The sequence below is a fragment of the Typopeltis vanoorti genome, chromosome 11, assembly GCF_054136105.1.
Source record: "Typopeltis vanoorti isolate ZY-2024b chromosome 11, IOZ_Tvanoo_1.0, whole genome shotgun sequence".
Classification (NCBI taxonomy): domain Eukaryota; kingdom Metazoa; phylum Arthropoda; class Arachnida; order Uropygi; family Thelyphonidae; genus Typopeltis; species Typopeltis vanoorti.
The window spans coordinates 2,084,246-2,100,374 of record NC_143559.1 but is presented as its reverse complement, the minus strand read 5'-3'; the positions used below and the strand labels follow the sequence as shown (position 1 = coordinate 2,100,374).

General features: G+C 36.7%; 1 protein-coding gene across 1 annotated transcript in view; it reads right to left on the bottom strand.

Moving 5' to 3' along the window:
* Positions 1 to 16,129, bottom strand: part of LOC150101268 (SMAD family member 3-like) — a 330,032-nt gene that overhangs the window by 148,333 nt on the left and 165,570 nt on the right. The window contains exon 4 of the mRNA XM_090400197.1: positions 10,323 to 10,391. Within this exon, the coding sequence (XP_090256323.1) occupies positions 10,323 to 10,391 (69 nt within the window). The remainder of the gene's footprint in view (positions 1 to 10,322; positions 10,392 to 16,129) is intronic.

Genomic DNA, 16,129 nt, shown 5'->3' with positions numbered 1-16,129 from the left:
ACTTGCATAGATCTGGCCAGGAACACCCAGTAGGGAAATACCTCTGTAATTCTCAAATTCAGTTTTATTTCCCTTTTTATATATATGGGTACTATTAAAGCTCTACTCCAATCATCGGGAATTCATCCCTCTGTCCAGGCTTTCTGAACTATGCAGAGCAGCCACTGTAAGACTTTTATACCACCATACTTCAGTATTTCTGGTCGAATATCATCTACTCCTGTTGCCTTTCCACATTTCGAGCCTTTGATGGCTTTTTCTACTTCAAGTATGGATATGTATTCCTGACTGTATGCCTTTTGAGTGTTTTTTTTTTTTTTTACTACTGTGCTATCACTGCTTGTTTCATTTAGCAATTTTTCAAAGTAATTACTCCATACTTCAAGGATTTTTTCTTCTGTTTTCATGTCACCTTTATCATCTCTAATTCCTTTTTACAGCACTCTTTCCTCCATTTCTAAGCGTCTTCAACAACCTCCAGAATATCTTACCACCTTCTTGATATTTATTTATTTTCTATGTTCTTGCCAAAGTCCTCCCATGACTTTTGTTTAGCTAATTTTACAGTGTTTCGCTTTCTTACATTTATCTCTGAATTCTCTAAGAGCAAAAGCCTGATTAATTTGCCAGGAACTTTTGATATGCTTTCTTCTTTTCCTTCACAGCCTCTTTAACTTCCTGTGCTCACCATTGAGTTCTGATTTTTCTATCCTTCCAGACAACACACCAAATGCCTCTCTGGCTGAATCGATCTGGATTTTCTTGCCACTGAATCTCCAAGTTTTGATCCTGTTCTCAAACGTTTTCATTTTTGCTTCAATAATCTTTGTGTATTTTAGTCTACAGTTCACATCTGAGAGCTGCTCAACTTTTATTCGCTTTAAAACTTTCTTACATATTATTCTTTTCAATATGAAATTCAATTTTATTCTGCTTAAGACTAAATAGTGATCACTTCCAATTTCAAATCCTCTGTACACTCTGGTGTCCTGCACCAGGAAAAAACATCACTATCAACAATAACATATTCAATGAGACTTTTCTTATTCCTTGCCTCTTCTCTCCATGTGAATTTGTGCACATTTTTATGTTAGAACATGGTGTTAGTAATAACCAGTCCATGTCCTGAACAGAAATCCAACAAGTATTTGCCGTTATTATTAGCTTTCTTTTTTCTCCAAATTTTCCCAAAATATTTTTGTATGTCTGACAATTATTTCCTACTCTGCTATTTAGATCCCCAACAAGGACCAACTTTTCCTTTTTCATTGTGTCAGTTGCTTTTTCTAAAGCATCAAAAAATTCCTCCATTTCTACCTTAATAGAACCTTCTGTGGGACCATAGGCACAAATAAGTCTCATTGTCCAATTCCCCATTCTGATATTTGCCCACATCACTCTACTTGAGACTGCCTGCCATTCAAGAAGATTAGCCTCGTATTTTGTGTTGAATACAACGGCTATTCCTTCTCCTTGATTGTTATTTTCCTGAATATAACATTTTGTATTTATTGCTCAGAAAGATCTCACCAGTGTGTCTTTTTTGTTTCAATCACCCCTATTATGTCGAACCGTTACTTATCTAATTCTTCAGCTAGCTCCATTTCTTTGACATTCAGGCTTCTTATGTTGATAGTACCGATCTTTAACTCTGGTAATGTTGAGTTGGGGTATTTTTTCAGGTTTCTTCCAGTAGCTGACTTTTCGCTGTTCACCCTGGTTCCCTGGTGAAAACAACGGGGGCCTTGTTTAACCGGGCGACGCCCCAGCCGGCATGGAATTTTCTCATGTTGTACCATCATTTTGTAATTTGGTCTAAGCCAATAAGAATTAAAATGTGGTCGGCTAAATCACAAATTGGGCTGAAACCGAAATTGCCAGCCCATCCTCAAATGGGCTGGCGATTTGGGTTTCAGATTGGTTCCAGTAGCTGACTTTTCATTGTTCGCCCTGGTTCCCTGGCAAAAACGGTGTAAGAAGACTTGAGAAAGTGTTGCTGAATATGCAAATTCAGGGAAACTAGATTTATTAAGGGAGGGGGGGGGGAGTAGATATACAGTCCTTAGGGATGCAGTTGAATGTAAGAATGAATATAATATGCCCGAACAAATAAGGACAACAAATCAGAGTGGGATAGTTAATATAAGGCATCAAGGTAGGGTTGGGGCTAATGGGGGTCTTAAATTCATGTACACTAATGCTAGGAGTATTAGGAACAAGGAGGAAGAGTTTTTGGCCATGGTTGGCACTTCCAGACTACAGGTTATTGGTATTAGTGAAACATGGCTGACTGTAGATGATATAGCTAGTGTGATTGAATGTGATGGGTATAGTGTGTTCAGGAATGACAGGAAGAATAAAATGGGAAGGGGGGAGAGGAGTATTGTTGATGATAGCTGATGAGCTGCAGCCAAGGAGAATAGAAGTTGAATTGCAGGATAGAGAAAAGAGCACATTTGAGGCCATTTGGTGTGAGATTGTGGCTAACAGAACTAAATATACAATTGGGTGCTGCTATAGACCAGGTGATGGAAAGGATGGTGGTGATAGTATGCACAAGCAAATAGAAGAAATGAGTGGAACAAGGGTGATTATTATGGGAGATTTCAACTATGGTCGCATTGATTGGAGTGAGTAGAGGACACACGGGAGGAAGGAATTGGATTTTATGCGGTTATTAAGGGATAACTATCTGTGACAGCATGCAATGGAAAATACTAGGGGTCAGAGAGTGCTTGACCTAGTAATTACATCTGAGGATTTGGCTGTAACAAATATGACCACATTGCCACCAATCGGTGAGAATGATCATAGGGTCTTGACTTGGGAGGTGGCTAAAGGTGTGGAATTTTCAATTAAGATAGGGTACATTTGGAATTATCGGGCTGGAAAGTATGACAAGCTTAGGAGTTTGATTGCTTCAGTGCCATGGCATGTACAACTGCAAGGACTAGAAGTCGATAGTGCATGGGAGGCAGTTAAGAAGTGTTTGCATGAAGCAATGGCTGACTGTATACCTAGAGTCCGTATAATAAATCAAGTAGGGGTTAAATGTATGAATAACACCATTAAGCTTGAGCTGCAAAAAAAGAAACAACTATGGAGGGAATTTAAGGAGAAAGGTGACCGGCAGGCACACGAACGGTATAAAGCGCAGGCCAGAAGGGTAACGAGCGTGGTAAGAAAAGCAAAAAAAGATTACGAAAGAACATTGGCCATGTGCAGCCTAAAGAGAATTCTAAACAGTTTTTTAGATAATGTAGCAAGTAAAAGGAAAAATGTACATGGCAGAATGATTTTAAAGAATGCCGATGGTAGGAAGGTAACTGAATCAGTTGATATAGTTGAGTTCCTGAATGAGCACTTTGCAAGAATATATCATCCAGGTGGTGACATTGCAGAAACGAATGTACCAGTAGATTATACAGGAATTGTGGTGAACGAAGTGGAGGTAAGTAGTCTATTGCATAACCTCAATATCAATACATCTGTGGGATTGGATGGTATACCAGCTCGTGTTGTACGAGAAGCAGCTAAAGAATTGTCAGTACCCTTGACCATTTTGTTTAATTTGAGTCTCGGGTCTGGGTTAGTCCTGAGGGGGGTGGAAAGAGGGAAAAATAGTTCCACTGCATAAAGGTGGTTCCAAGATTGCTGTTGTAAATTACCGAACGATTAGCATATCAGGAATCATTGCCAAGGTCTTAGAGAAATTAGTCAAGAAAATGCAGGATTGGATAGATGAAATTGGGATATTGTATGTGTGGACAACATGGTTTTGTGAAGGGTAGATCATGCCTCAGTAACTTGCTCACGTTTTATAACACAGTGACGGCTGGATAGGGGTAATGGGTTTACAGTAATACTACTGGACCTTGCCAAGGCTTTTGATAGGATACCACATAGAAACCTAATCAGTAAACTGGAGCAGATGGGGATAGATATAGGGTTGGTGAGATGGATAGGAGGTGGTTGAAGGAGAGACACCAGAGAGTGATTTATTCAGGAGTGGAGTCTAAAAGACTGCTTGTGACTAGTGGAGTGCCACAGGGCTCTGTTCTTGGACCACTGTTTTTCAATTTGTTCAATGATATAGGAAAGGAATTTGAGAGGAAGTGTTCACTTGTTTGCTGATGATGCAAAGTTGGATAGAGCAATTATGAGTGCACAGGATATCAAAATTTTACAGGATGATTTGGATAGTTTGGAGGACTGGGCTAGGAAAAATGGATGTCAATTTCATGTGCCAAAGTATAAGGTTATGCACTTTGGGGTGAAAAGAATAGCAGCAGTATATCGCATTAGTGGAACCGTACTCCAGGAGATTGATGAGGTCAGGGATTTGGGAGTGTTGGTGGATAGGGATTTGAAGTTTAGGGGGCAAAACAGCTCACCAAATCACTTGGCTTCTGAAAAATACTTTAACATGCAGAGACAAACAAGTTGTTGTTCCTCTGTATCGAGCCTTGATAAAACCCCATCTGGTCTACTGTGCCCAGTTATGGGCACCAGGGTTTCTTCGTGATGGGGAGGAAGTGGAGAAGATCCAGAGACGAGTGACCAAGATGATAGAAGGTCTGTGGAATGAACCTTATGAGAATAGGTTGAAGATTTGTGGGTTGCAGAAATTGGTCGATAGGCAAAGGAGGGGTGATATGATTGAGACATTCAAATTACTGAAGGGTTTCTATAAGATTGATCCAGAAGATATTTTTGAAAATATGACTGGTGGTGGGAGGACTAGAGGCCATAAATGGAAGCTTGGCAAGAGCGTGGTTGACAAGGGTGTTAGAGCTAAGTTTTTTACTTGGAGAGTAGTGAATGAGTGGAATAAGCTTCCAGAGTCTGTTGTGGGTGCTACGAGCGTGAATGAGTTCAAGGCAAGGTATGATAGATACTGTGTGAATGTCGAATAGTTGTTCTTGACATGACGTTAGGGCCTCCCTCGATGAGTCTTTCGACTCCTTGGAGTTGCCCAGAACAATAATAATAATAATAAAACAACAGGGGGCCTTGTTTAACCGGGCGACGCCCCAGCCAGAATGAAATTTTGTCATGTTGTACCATAATTTTCTATATTGGTATCCAATTTATTAATAAATAAATTTACATATTAAAAAATTGCTTTATTTAAAATATTTCACCCTCACCACAAACACACACCAAAGTTTCATATCTCTCAGAAATAAGGTGCGCATGCATACAATTTATCTTTAGTGACACTGCTCAAACGAACAGTGTCGGATTCACTTGTCACGTGCAATGACAAGTGCAAATGAATATCGGCGAGTTTAGCTGCAAATCCGACACTGCATTAGATTTCAGTGCATTTGTTTCGTGTAACGATAATTGAAAAAATAATTCTTTTCATATTTTTTCATCAGTGACACTCGTCATAATTCAACCTTGTATTTTTAATAAATAATGTTATTTTAACAGAATAAAATAAGATTTACAAAAAATAGTTCCCCCTCACCACGAACACACACCAATAATAAAAGTTTCATATCTCACAGAAATAATGCACGCAAGCATACAATTTATCTGTAGCAACACTGCTCAAATGAGCAGCGTCTTATTCACTTGTTACATGCAATGACAAAACACAAACGAATATCGGTGAGTGGAGCTGCAATTGGCCTAACATGATAATTCCGACACTGCATTAGATCACAGTGCATTTGTTTAGTAATCTAAAGCGTTAATTGAACAATACCAATTATTAAGTATTCAATCAATGTTGATACATAAGCTGTAACCTTTAACATGTTGTATTGCATTTATATAATGTTGTAGGCATTGTTATTATTTATAAACACAAACAAAATTTAATTTTTTCATTCGGGGACACTGCAGTGTTGCAGTGCTTATGTACAAGCCGCCGCTGCTACATACAAAGAACATTCCAGTACAATACATCAAATTTAAATTCATGTTGGAAAGCTACTTGGCCAGAATGTGTAAAAAAGAAACTCCGTACCTTTGCATACAACTGAATATCCCAATATCAGATTAGTACATACAGTTGGCAGAGATGAATTTGATGATTTTTCGTCTGCAGATATTGAAGAATTGATGGTTGACAAGGCTGTTAGTGATGACGAAATAATAGACGCTATCCTTGAGAATCTCGATGAAAAAGAAAAAAGTGATGATGAAGAGATTCTACTCGCTGAAGGATTAATTTAAAAAGGGCTTCAAATGGCTAGTAAAATTGCAAAGTCATTTTCTTACACAATCCAAATACCGAACAAGCTGAACAGTTTAAACATGAACTGAAGTCGCATATCATGTGATATGAAGAATTACAAAAAGATCTAGTCAAAACAGGATTTTAATTATTAATTACACAGTTTGTGGTTTAAAAAAAAAAAATCAACCTTAAGAATTATTGGAAATTAGTGCTAATTCAGTTCCTTTTACTGAAAAAAACGTGCAGTATGAACAGGACAGCCAAGGTGTTTCAAGTGATGGAAGTGATTTAATTCCAGTCTCACATAAAAGAATGCGGCTACTGTCAGAAAGTGATTCCGGATAAAATTTAACTAATAACCATATGTGCAGCTGTATTTGAACCTTTTCGAATTTGTTTTATTGACACTATTTTCTTTAAGAGATGCATATATATATATATATATATATATATATATATATATATATGCACAAAACACACAAATATATATATGTATATATATTTGTGTGTTTTGCTTGAAAATAACTTCTTGTTCGTATCGGGTTTTCACATCTGGAACCATCTTCTATTTTTTCGTATACACTGTATTTTTTTTTATACAGTTTTCATTTACACGATTTTTTTCTGGCACTAATCTAATGTGTAAATGGAGAATTGGGTGTGGATTTGGCTTTTTTTTTTTTATTATCAGTGACACTGTTGCCTCTGTTATCACATTACTGATATTTAATAAGGAAATTCAGAATTTCAGCAATTATAACAATATTGGCCAAGTAGGTGTTTCTAAATTACAGGATATCCAAAATAATACTGAAATACAGGATACAGATGAAAAAAATATATTAATCAGTTGAACATGTAAAAATCTGTTAAATAATGCTTTCGTTGCGATAGTTGATGCGAGTTTCAGTTATCGAAAGAAATTTGGGAATAACTTATTTCAAAACCAGATAATTAAGCAGAGAAAGCTTTCTTCTTGTATAGGCATTATTTCTAGAAAAATTCCCATGTTACTTTCTACTGATTCAACACAGTGCTAGTAAATATTTTAGTTGTATCGAATGTAGTTCGGAAGATTAGAATTTCAGAAAGGAAAGACAAATATTAATGTACCAAAAATAAATTAGTTTGTGAATTTCATCATATTATATATCTTGCCACCATATTTACTTGTAATGCTGCTCAGAATATAAATGCATTTTTGATATTCCTTGGAAAACTACTGTATATAACTTTAAACATAATAAAAAATTATACAGATAGTTTTAGTCAATTTTCATTGCTGAGCAAGACTATGCAAAACAATTTGCTTCTTTGATGTCAAAAATAATTAAACACACCATGATCTCCATAATTTGCTGCTCACTCAAGATCTCTTGATGTGCGACAATAGTCAGCCCAACTATTTCAGGGAATATGTGAATTTCTGACGAACTACATGTGAACCCAGAAATAAGAGGTAAATGCCAGAACTGAGCAATCTCATTAAAGCTCTAGGACAGGGGTGGGGAACACTTGGACGTGAGCCAAACCTGGCACACTGACTTTTTTTCTGGCACGAAACCCAGGGCTCACCTTAAAAACTAATTAAATAAATAAATACATATCCAACATCTTCGCTGAGTTATATATTTTAACTTAATAGTATACAATTTTATTAAGTAAATGACACCAAATAAAATTTTCTTTACATTGCCATAAACATAAGTTATCGTTAAAGCTATATGAAATGTATTATCAATATTCAAGATTATGAAGGGTTACCTGCACGTGATTAGATTGCATGCGTACCCTTCTCTTTCATTTGCATGTGTGTGTAGGTAGGCTTATAATTGTACTAATTTTTTTGTTCGCTTAAACTTGGTAGGTGTATGCAGGGAATGATTATGATGAGATTTTCTGATTCCAAATTATAATTTTTGTCGGTATCCACACATCTCTGTCCATATTTTTACACCTCATGATCTGCTTTTCATTAAAGTTGGAAGCTGTATGAAGAAAGCAATTATTTTCTGTATGTTCCTTGTGGTTGTACAACTTTGGTCATTCAGCTGTAATTAACTTTTTTTTCCTTTTGCCTTTCGCTTTGTTCCTTTGAGTTCTTTTCTTTTTTTCCTCCTTTTCTCTATTCATATTTATGCTATACAGGGTGTTCGGGATAAATTTGACAGTTTCGTAAGGAAAAAGAAAATCTTCTTTGTATCTATTAAATTTAATGAATTGACAAAAAAACATTACAGGCAGAGTTAATTACAATACTATCAACAAGATTTACTCAAAATAACCACCATTAGCATCGATCACAGCTTCAATTCTGCTTCGGAACCTCGAACAAGCTGATGCTACAGTCTCCCTGGGATGGGCCGCAAAAACTGTTTTAATTTTATCCATTAACTGGGCTTTTGTATTACTGGAAGTGCGATTGGTGTCTTTTTCAACTGCGCCCCATACAAAATAATCCATGGGGTTAAGGTCTGGGGAGTTTGGAGGCCAAACATTTGGACTGGTGAAGTCGTAGAAATTTTCAGACAACCATTTTTGACTTTTCCCAGAGGTGTGGCAAGGGGCCGAATCCTGCTGCCATACATACGGCCTACCATTGGCTACCCTTGTTATCCAGGGCTTGACTACAGTTAGCAACTCCACGAACAAAGCCCGAATTCCAATGCCAGGGTTCTTCAACACCTGTTCCTGCAGATTTGCGAGGAATTCTGCTGTACGAACGCAATCAGATCGTCTGCTAGGGATCTTTCTTCTTGCTACATCCTCGTAGTCACCATTGCAAGTCTCTAGTTCATGCCTGATTGTTTTTACTGTATTCAGGGAGCATTGGGCAGCAGTCGTAATATCCTTATTTTGATGGCGGGCACGAATCATCATGATACAAGTTATTCTCTTCCATGATTCAAGTGGGTTCCAGCTATCCATCCTTTCTGACATCTTGTATATGAATGAAGAAGGGTCCAAACTTTTAAATGAAGAGAAGTGTGTGTTAATACATGTAACTTACGGAAAAATATAATTAATTATAAATATGTCAAATTTATCCCGAACACCCTGTATATATAAATATATCATTACCATATATTTTTATTTGCTTCCTGCCTTTTACAGATTGTCACAACCACCAGCAAAGAAACAAGCATTCAAATTAAGAGATATTAGAGAATTTAAAGAACATTTTATGTCCCAAATAGGATTACTGTAGGATTACTTCTGTAAAGAGACATTTTGAAACTGTTCATAAAAACTTAAGCAATAAAAGTTAGCAAGAACAAAGAGAATTAATTTCTCGTGAACTGAACGAGACAATAAAAACAGTCAGATATTTTGATGAAATTTATTTCAGGTAGGCCTACTTCCAGCTTAATTGCTGCTAGTTTTGAGGCTTCAGAAGTCATTGCCCAACATGGAACCGTCAGTAATGGGGAGTATATTAAAGAAACATAGGTAGAACATGCTCCTTTCCTTTTTTCGGTTGCATTTTGAAGATTTGGCGATTTTGGCATGCACACTTAAAAAGGTTGCCCACTCCTGCTCTATGATATACTAAAATCTTGTTCTAGAAAAAATGAAAATTGTAGTCATGAGAAAAACATGGATATGAAGGTGTACACTGAGGGGAGGGGTAGAGAATTCAGAGCAAGTTTTGTGTAAGCAATGCTTTCAGCTCAAAAATTTACTAATAAGATTTGGAAGGAACACATGGTCCCAATGACTCACTATAGACAATAGCATATGAAGTATAAAAAAGCCCTAACCAATGCATAAGCACAAACTATTCTAGAGGAAATTCATTATACCAAACTACCTGCTATAACACACCATTTTTGGTTTGTTAGAAGATAGGTTGCAGATAGTTCCCTGTGAGCTCACTATAGCAGAGTAATGCAATATATGATATCTAATTTCATAACTAAATTAACTGCTTGAAAATAAATTATTTTTATAATAGGCAGTTTATCATTTTTAAGAATAAACAACCATTGTGTTTGAGCAAACACTCATGCCTCAACACGATTAATCTGCAGCATTCAGCAAAAGGTTTTACGATACCAACACAACGGAAGTTTAGTATTAAAAAAAAAAAAAAAGATACTTAAAAATGAAATCTTAAAATACTTCCTACCCATTGAATCAGTTCCATTTTGTTCATGATTGTCACCGTCTTCACTCATGTAGCCAGGTGGTGGTGTATCTAAAAAAGAATGAACATTTAGACTATTAAATCAATGTAAGAACACAAAGAAAAAAAAATACAATAAACAACGAAAAAGCAAAGCTATTTTGCTAATGGAGCTGCCCCTAGCCTGTTATATACGTGACAAGTCATAGCTTGCCATGTATATAAGATTTTTTCTAAAAATACATACACAGGTATGCCAAATGAATAAATTCTCATTTCATTTATATTTTTTTTTTCCTTTTCTTTGTTTATATCAAATATAGGAGCATCATGAAATTTTAAGATTACTTCAAGTATTAAAAAATGCAATAATAAATACAGTAATTGGTTCTGGAGATCAATTTGACCTCTTTGAATTCTTATCCATGAAACTTGATTTGCTGTGATGAAACTGCCCTTTTGTTGGAGGGTTGTCCTTGGTGCCTTTGATGTTCACAGGTACATGTTCCCCTGATCTTTTTTCTCTTCATCTCTTAAAACACCATTAACTCAAATAGATATGTCATCTCATCTCCCTTTCATGTTAGGATCGGCTGTCAGGAACCAAATAACTTGGCTTTCTTTGAAAGCTGATATGGCTTATTATAGGTTAATTGCGCATGTTCTTTTGGCCATTTTTTAGGCAGAGGAAGGGGTTGAAAACCAGAATTTAAGAGGATAAACCCTTCTACCCTGTATGAGACTGGATAACTCACCTCCAGCTGAAAAGCCCTGAACAAAGGTTTTTTTACATTCTAGACAGGATTCAAAATCTAGATCTCTCCAAAAGTGCTTTGACTATACTGACTGAGTTATAGATGTTATAAGTATATATAATCACTGCAGTTTAATCACAGAAAATTTTTAAAAAAATTAAGAGCCTTGCAGGGGAAAAATTCTCATCATCACATTCCTGACATTTACCCTCACAACAGGTGTACAGAATATGATAGTACTACATGAAAAATTTACATCATTACTAACTTCCTATCTACAATTTTCTGCCAAATCAATCTGTTACCTGTCAAAGCAACAGCATTGTCAGATCTTATATTTATATATCTATCTTCTAAGGCACTTTTTAATGTATCAATCCACCTATATCTTGTTCTTCCTCTGGGTCTTTTTCCTGCCAACCTGGCAGAGAACACTTGTTTTGCTAATCTTTCCTCTCCCATTCCGCTTAAGTGACCATACCACCTGAGATTAGCTCTGCTAATGCATTCCTGGATGCTGACAACATCAAATTGTTTTCTAATTTCCTCGTTTTTAATATGATATTGCCATCGATGCCATTTGTTCATGGCCCTAATCTTTCTCAGGATTCTCATATCTGCGGTCTCTAGTCTTTGCTGAAGTGTTTTACTTCTGATCCAGCTCTCAGATCCATAAGTTACCAAAATTATTAAAATATATATTATAAAAAATTTATAAAAAATTATAAAAATAACCAAAATTATTGGTTTGAACATTGTCTTTTATACAGCTAATTTAATGTTTTCACTAATTTCTCTCTTATTCTATATGAATTTATTCAGTTAACTTCATACCATACCAGCTTTGATTCTGTTGTCTATTTACATATTTAACTTACCATCTTCACTAAAATCCGTGCCTAAGTAGCTGAAATGTTTTACTTGTTCTATAGGTTCTCCATTCACAATGCAGCTGATATTTTCAATGCTTCTGCCTATTTTCATTATCTTTGTCTTGTTATTGCTGACCTTCATACCATATCTATCACAACAGTTATTCAATTTAGTCAGGGAATCTTGCAGACTTGTAGCGGATTTATTTAGAAGTAAGACATCATCTGCATAAAGCAAGAAGCTGACATTAACGTCTCCAATTTTGATATCAGGTTTAATACCACTTTCCATCATAATGGAATCCATATAGATAATGAATAACAGAGGTGATAATGTACATCCTTGTCTCACACCAGATTTAACATTAAACCATCTCCTTATACTTCCTTCAATTCTAACTGCTGACTTACAACTCAAATAAAGACTAAGTATTGCATGATATAATGATCCATTAACACCATTCAACTGTAGAATTTTGAATAGCTTCTCTCTTGGCACCTTGTCAAGAGAGAAGCTTTTTCCAGGTCTACAAAACTTAAATACAGATCATTGTTATATTCCCATGACTTTTCAACTATTTGTCATAAAGTGAATATCTGATCCTGACAGCCTCTATTTGGCCTGAATCCAGCTTGTTCTTCACCAAGCTTCTCTTCTACAATCCTTCTCAACCGTTTCTCAAGTATACTGGCATAAGAATACTCAATAGAGAAATATCTCTAATTCTAGAATTCAGTTTTATTTCCCTTTTTATGTATGGGTACTAATTAGAGCTCTACTTCAATCATCTGGAATTCGTCCATCTATCCAGGCCCTCTGAACTATGCAGTGTAGCCACTGTAAAACTTTTATACCTCCATACTTGAGCATTTCTGGTCTAATATCATCTACTCGAGCTGCCTTTCCACGTTTCAGACTTTTGATGGCTTTTTCTACTTCAAGCATGGTTATGTATTCCTGATTACATGTCTGGGCAGTGTTTTTTTTTTTTTTTTTTTTTTTAATCACTGTGCTGTCATCACTGCTAGTTTTATTTAGCAATTTTTCGAAGTAATTACTCCATACTTCAAGGATATCTTTTTCTCCAGTTTTCATATCACCTTTATCATCTCTAATTCCTTTTACAGCACTCTTTCCTCCATTTCTGAGTTTCTCAAGAACCTCCAGAATATCTTGCCACCTTCTTGATATTTATTTTCTATGTTCTTGCCAAAGTCTTCCATTGACTTTTGTGTAGCTTTCTTACATTTGTCTCTGTATTCTCTAAGAGTACAAGCTGACTTATTTGCTAGGAACTTTTGATATGCTTTCTTCTTTTCCTTCACTGCCTCTTTAACTTCCTGTGTCCACCAATGAGTTCCGATTTTTCTATCCTTGCAGACAACCTCACCACATGCCTCTCTGGCAGAATCAATCAATGTTTTCTTCAGATAATAAATTTAGTTTAATCCTTTATCCAAGTGTGAGCAAACAAAGTTTGCGCCTGAAGTATCTTCAGGACTGGGGTAAGGTGATACAGCACCAGGGCAACTCGTTGCAAAGGTGGAGCAAGCTACCAACACTCCTGTCTCAGTATCTCCTATAATGCAAAACACATCTCCTTGCGGATATGTCTAATGTTATGCATTAAGGGAAGGGCCACTACCCAGACTAGTTTCGACCTTTATTGAGGTCTCTTCAGTGGGAGCCAGGCCCAAGTTGAGATACCAGGCAGAAGCATTTGCAGGTCATCTCTACCTATCGGAGTTGCCAAATGGTGTGCCACCCTTTTTTAATAAATTACTCTGGATTTAGAGAAAGATGTTGAAAGTTTATTTTTTACTTGGTTAGAGTATAATAAATTTAGTTTAATCCTTTATCCAAGTGTGAGCAAACAAAGTTTGCGCCTGAAGTATCTTCAGGACTGGGGTAAGGTGATACACCTCTGCTCCACTTTGTTTGCTCACACTTGGATAAAGGATTAAACTAAATTTATTATACTCTAACCAAGTGAAAAATAAACTTTCAACATCTTTCTCTAAATCCAGAGTAATTTATTAAAAAAGGGTGGCACACCATTTGGCAACTCAGATAGGTAGAGATGACCTGCAAATGCTTCTGCCTGGTATCTCAACTTGGGCCTGGCTCCCACTGAAGAGACCTCAATAAAGGTCGAAACTAGTCTGGGTAGTGGCCCTTCCCTTAATGCATAACATTAGACATATCTGCAAGGAGATGTGTTTTGCATTATAGGAGATACTGAGACAGGAGTGTTGGTATCTTGCTCCACCTTTGCAACAAGTTGCCCTGGTGCTGTATCACCTTACCCCAGTCCTGAAGATACTTCAGGCGCAAACTTTGTTTGCTCACACTTGGATAAAGGATTAAACTAAATTTATTATACTCTAACCAAGTGAAAAATAAACTTTCAACATCGTTTTCTTCAGAGCTTGCCACTGAATCTCCAAGGTTTGATTCCTGTTCTCAAACTCTTTCATTTTTTTTTTTGTATAATGTTTGTGTATTTTAGTCGACAGTTCACATCTGAGAGCTGCTCAACTTTTATCTTTTTAAAACTTTCTTACATGTTCTGCTTTTCAATACGAAATTCAATTTTATCTTGCTTAAGACTAAATGGTAGTCACTTCCAATTTCAAATCCTCTGTACACTCTAGTGTCCTGCACCAGAGAGAAAACATCACTATCAACGATAATATAGTCAATGAGACTTTTCTTATTCCTTTCCTCTTCTCCATGTGAATTTGTGCACATTTTCATGCTGGAACATGGTGATAACCGGGAAAAATTCTCCATTTGTCAAATTCACCAGCATGGATGCAAATTTTGATGATTTGCACCATTACCTGCAGACATCCAGGGTGGTCTCCTGTTTTTGACTGGGCCCCAGGATGACGCCACAAAAATCATCCGTCTAAACTATATAATGATTCCTTCTGCCATGGGGATGGTGACTGTGCTTTTGTGTGATCTGATATTCCTTGCCAGAGAATGGTGGTTTTGAATTTTTCAGGTCTTCTACAGCTTGGGATTTTTGTCTCATGTATCATTCTTCTGCTGTCTGAACTACTTCCTGAATTTTGGAGATCATTCTGACCTGTTTGAATTTATCCCTGAGGCTTGATATCTTGTGGTCCAACTGCCCTTTTTAGTGGGTCATCCTCCTCCACAGTAGCTTTGATAAACAGAGATAAACTTTGAAAAAGAGAGCTAGCTCTCTTTTTCAAAGTTTATCTCTGTGTCACGGACAAAGATAGCCAGTTGTGCTGTATCCTTCATATTTGTGCTCTCATCTAAAGCAAGTGAATATGACGTAAGTTCAGACTGTTTTTTTAAAAGTTCCTTCAATGTCATTGGCAAGTTCTTTGACACATCATGCTACAGTTAGCACGACGACAGGACATAGGATAAACAGAGGCATAGAGCTGACCACCTTATCCTGTGAACGGTTGTCCGTTGATTAATAAGCCCTCGACACCGCAAGGTAAAAGAGGGGAGGAAAAAAAAATTAGATGAGACAAACTCTGTTTTTTAAACATTTTCTTAATATCTGGGCACAGAATATCCCCAGCAGCGATGAGACACTCTTTCACAAACTTGCCGCCAAAGAAGGCTTTCGATTCTTTAGCACTGGTCATTGGCAAGTTCTTTGACACGTCGTGCTACAGTTAGCACGACGACAGGACATAGGATAAACAGAGGCATAGGGCTAACCATCTTATCCTGTGAACGGTTTGAGGTCCGTTGATTAATAAACCCTCGACACCGCAAGGTAAAAGAGGGGGGGAAGGAAAATGAGATGAGACAAACTCGGTTTTTTAAACACTTCCTTAATATCTGGGCACAGAATATCCCCAGCAGCGATGAGACACTCTTTCACAAACTTGCCGCCCAAGAAGGCATTTGATTCTTTAGCAATTTTTTCAGCTATTACATAACTTACTTTGACGCTCTGCCTTTTAAATGTACCCTCCTGGCATTTTAAATCAATTTGGAGACAGTTCGCTTTGTCCAAACCAAGCCGCACTTAAAGGTGATCGAAACTGGATGCATGCTTTGTCTCGTTTTATATTATATTCTTTTGATACTGACACTGACTCACAGCAATTAAACACACTGGTTTATCGACAGTCGACACAAAAAAATACAAATTGTTCCACTTTTCATTAAAAACCTGACAAGAAT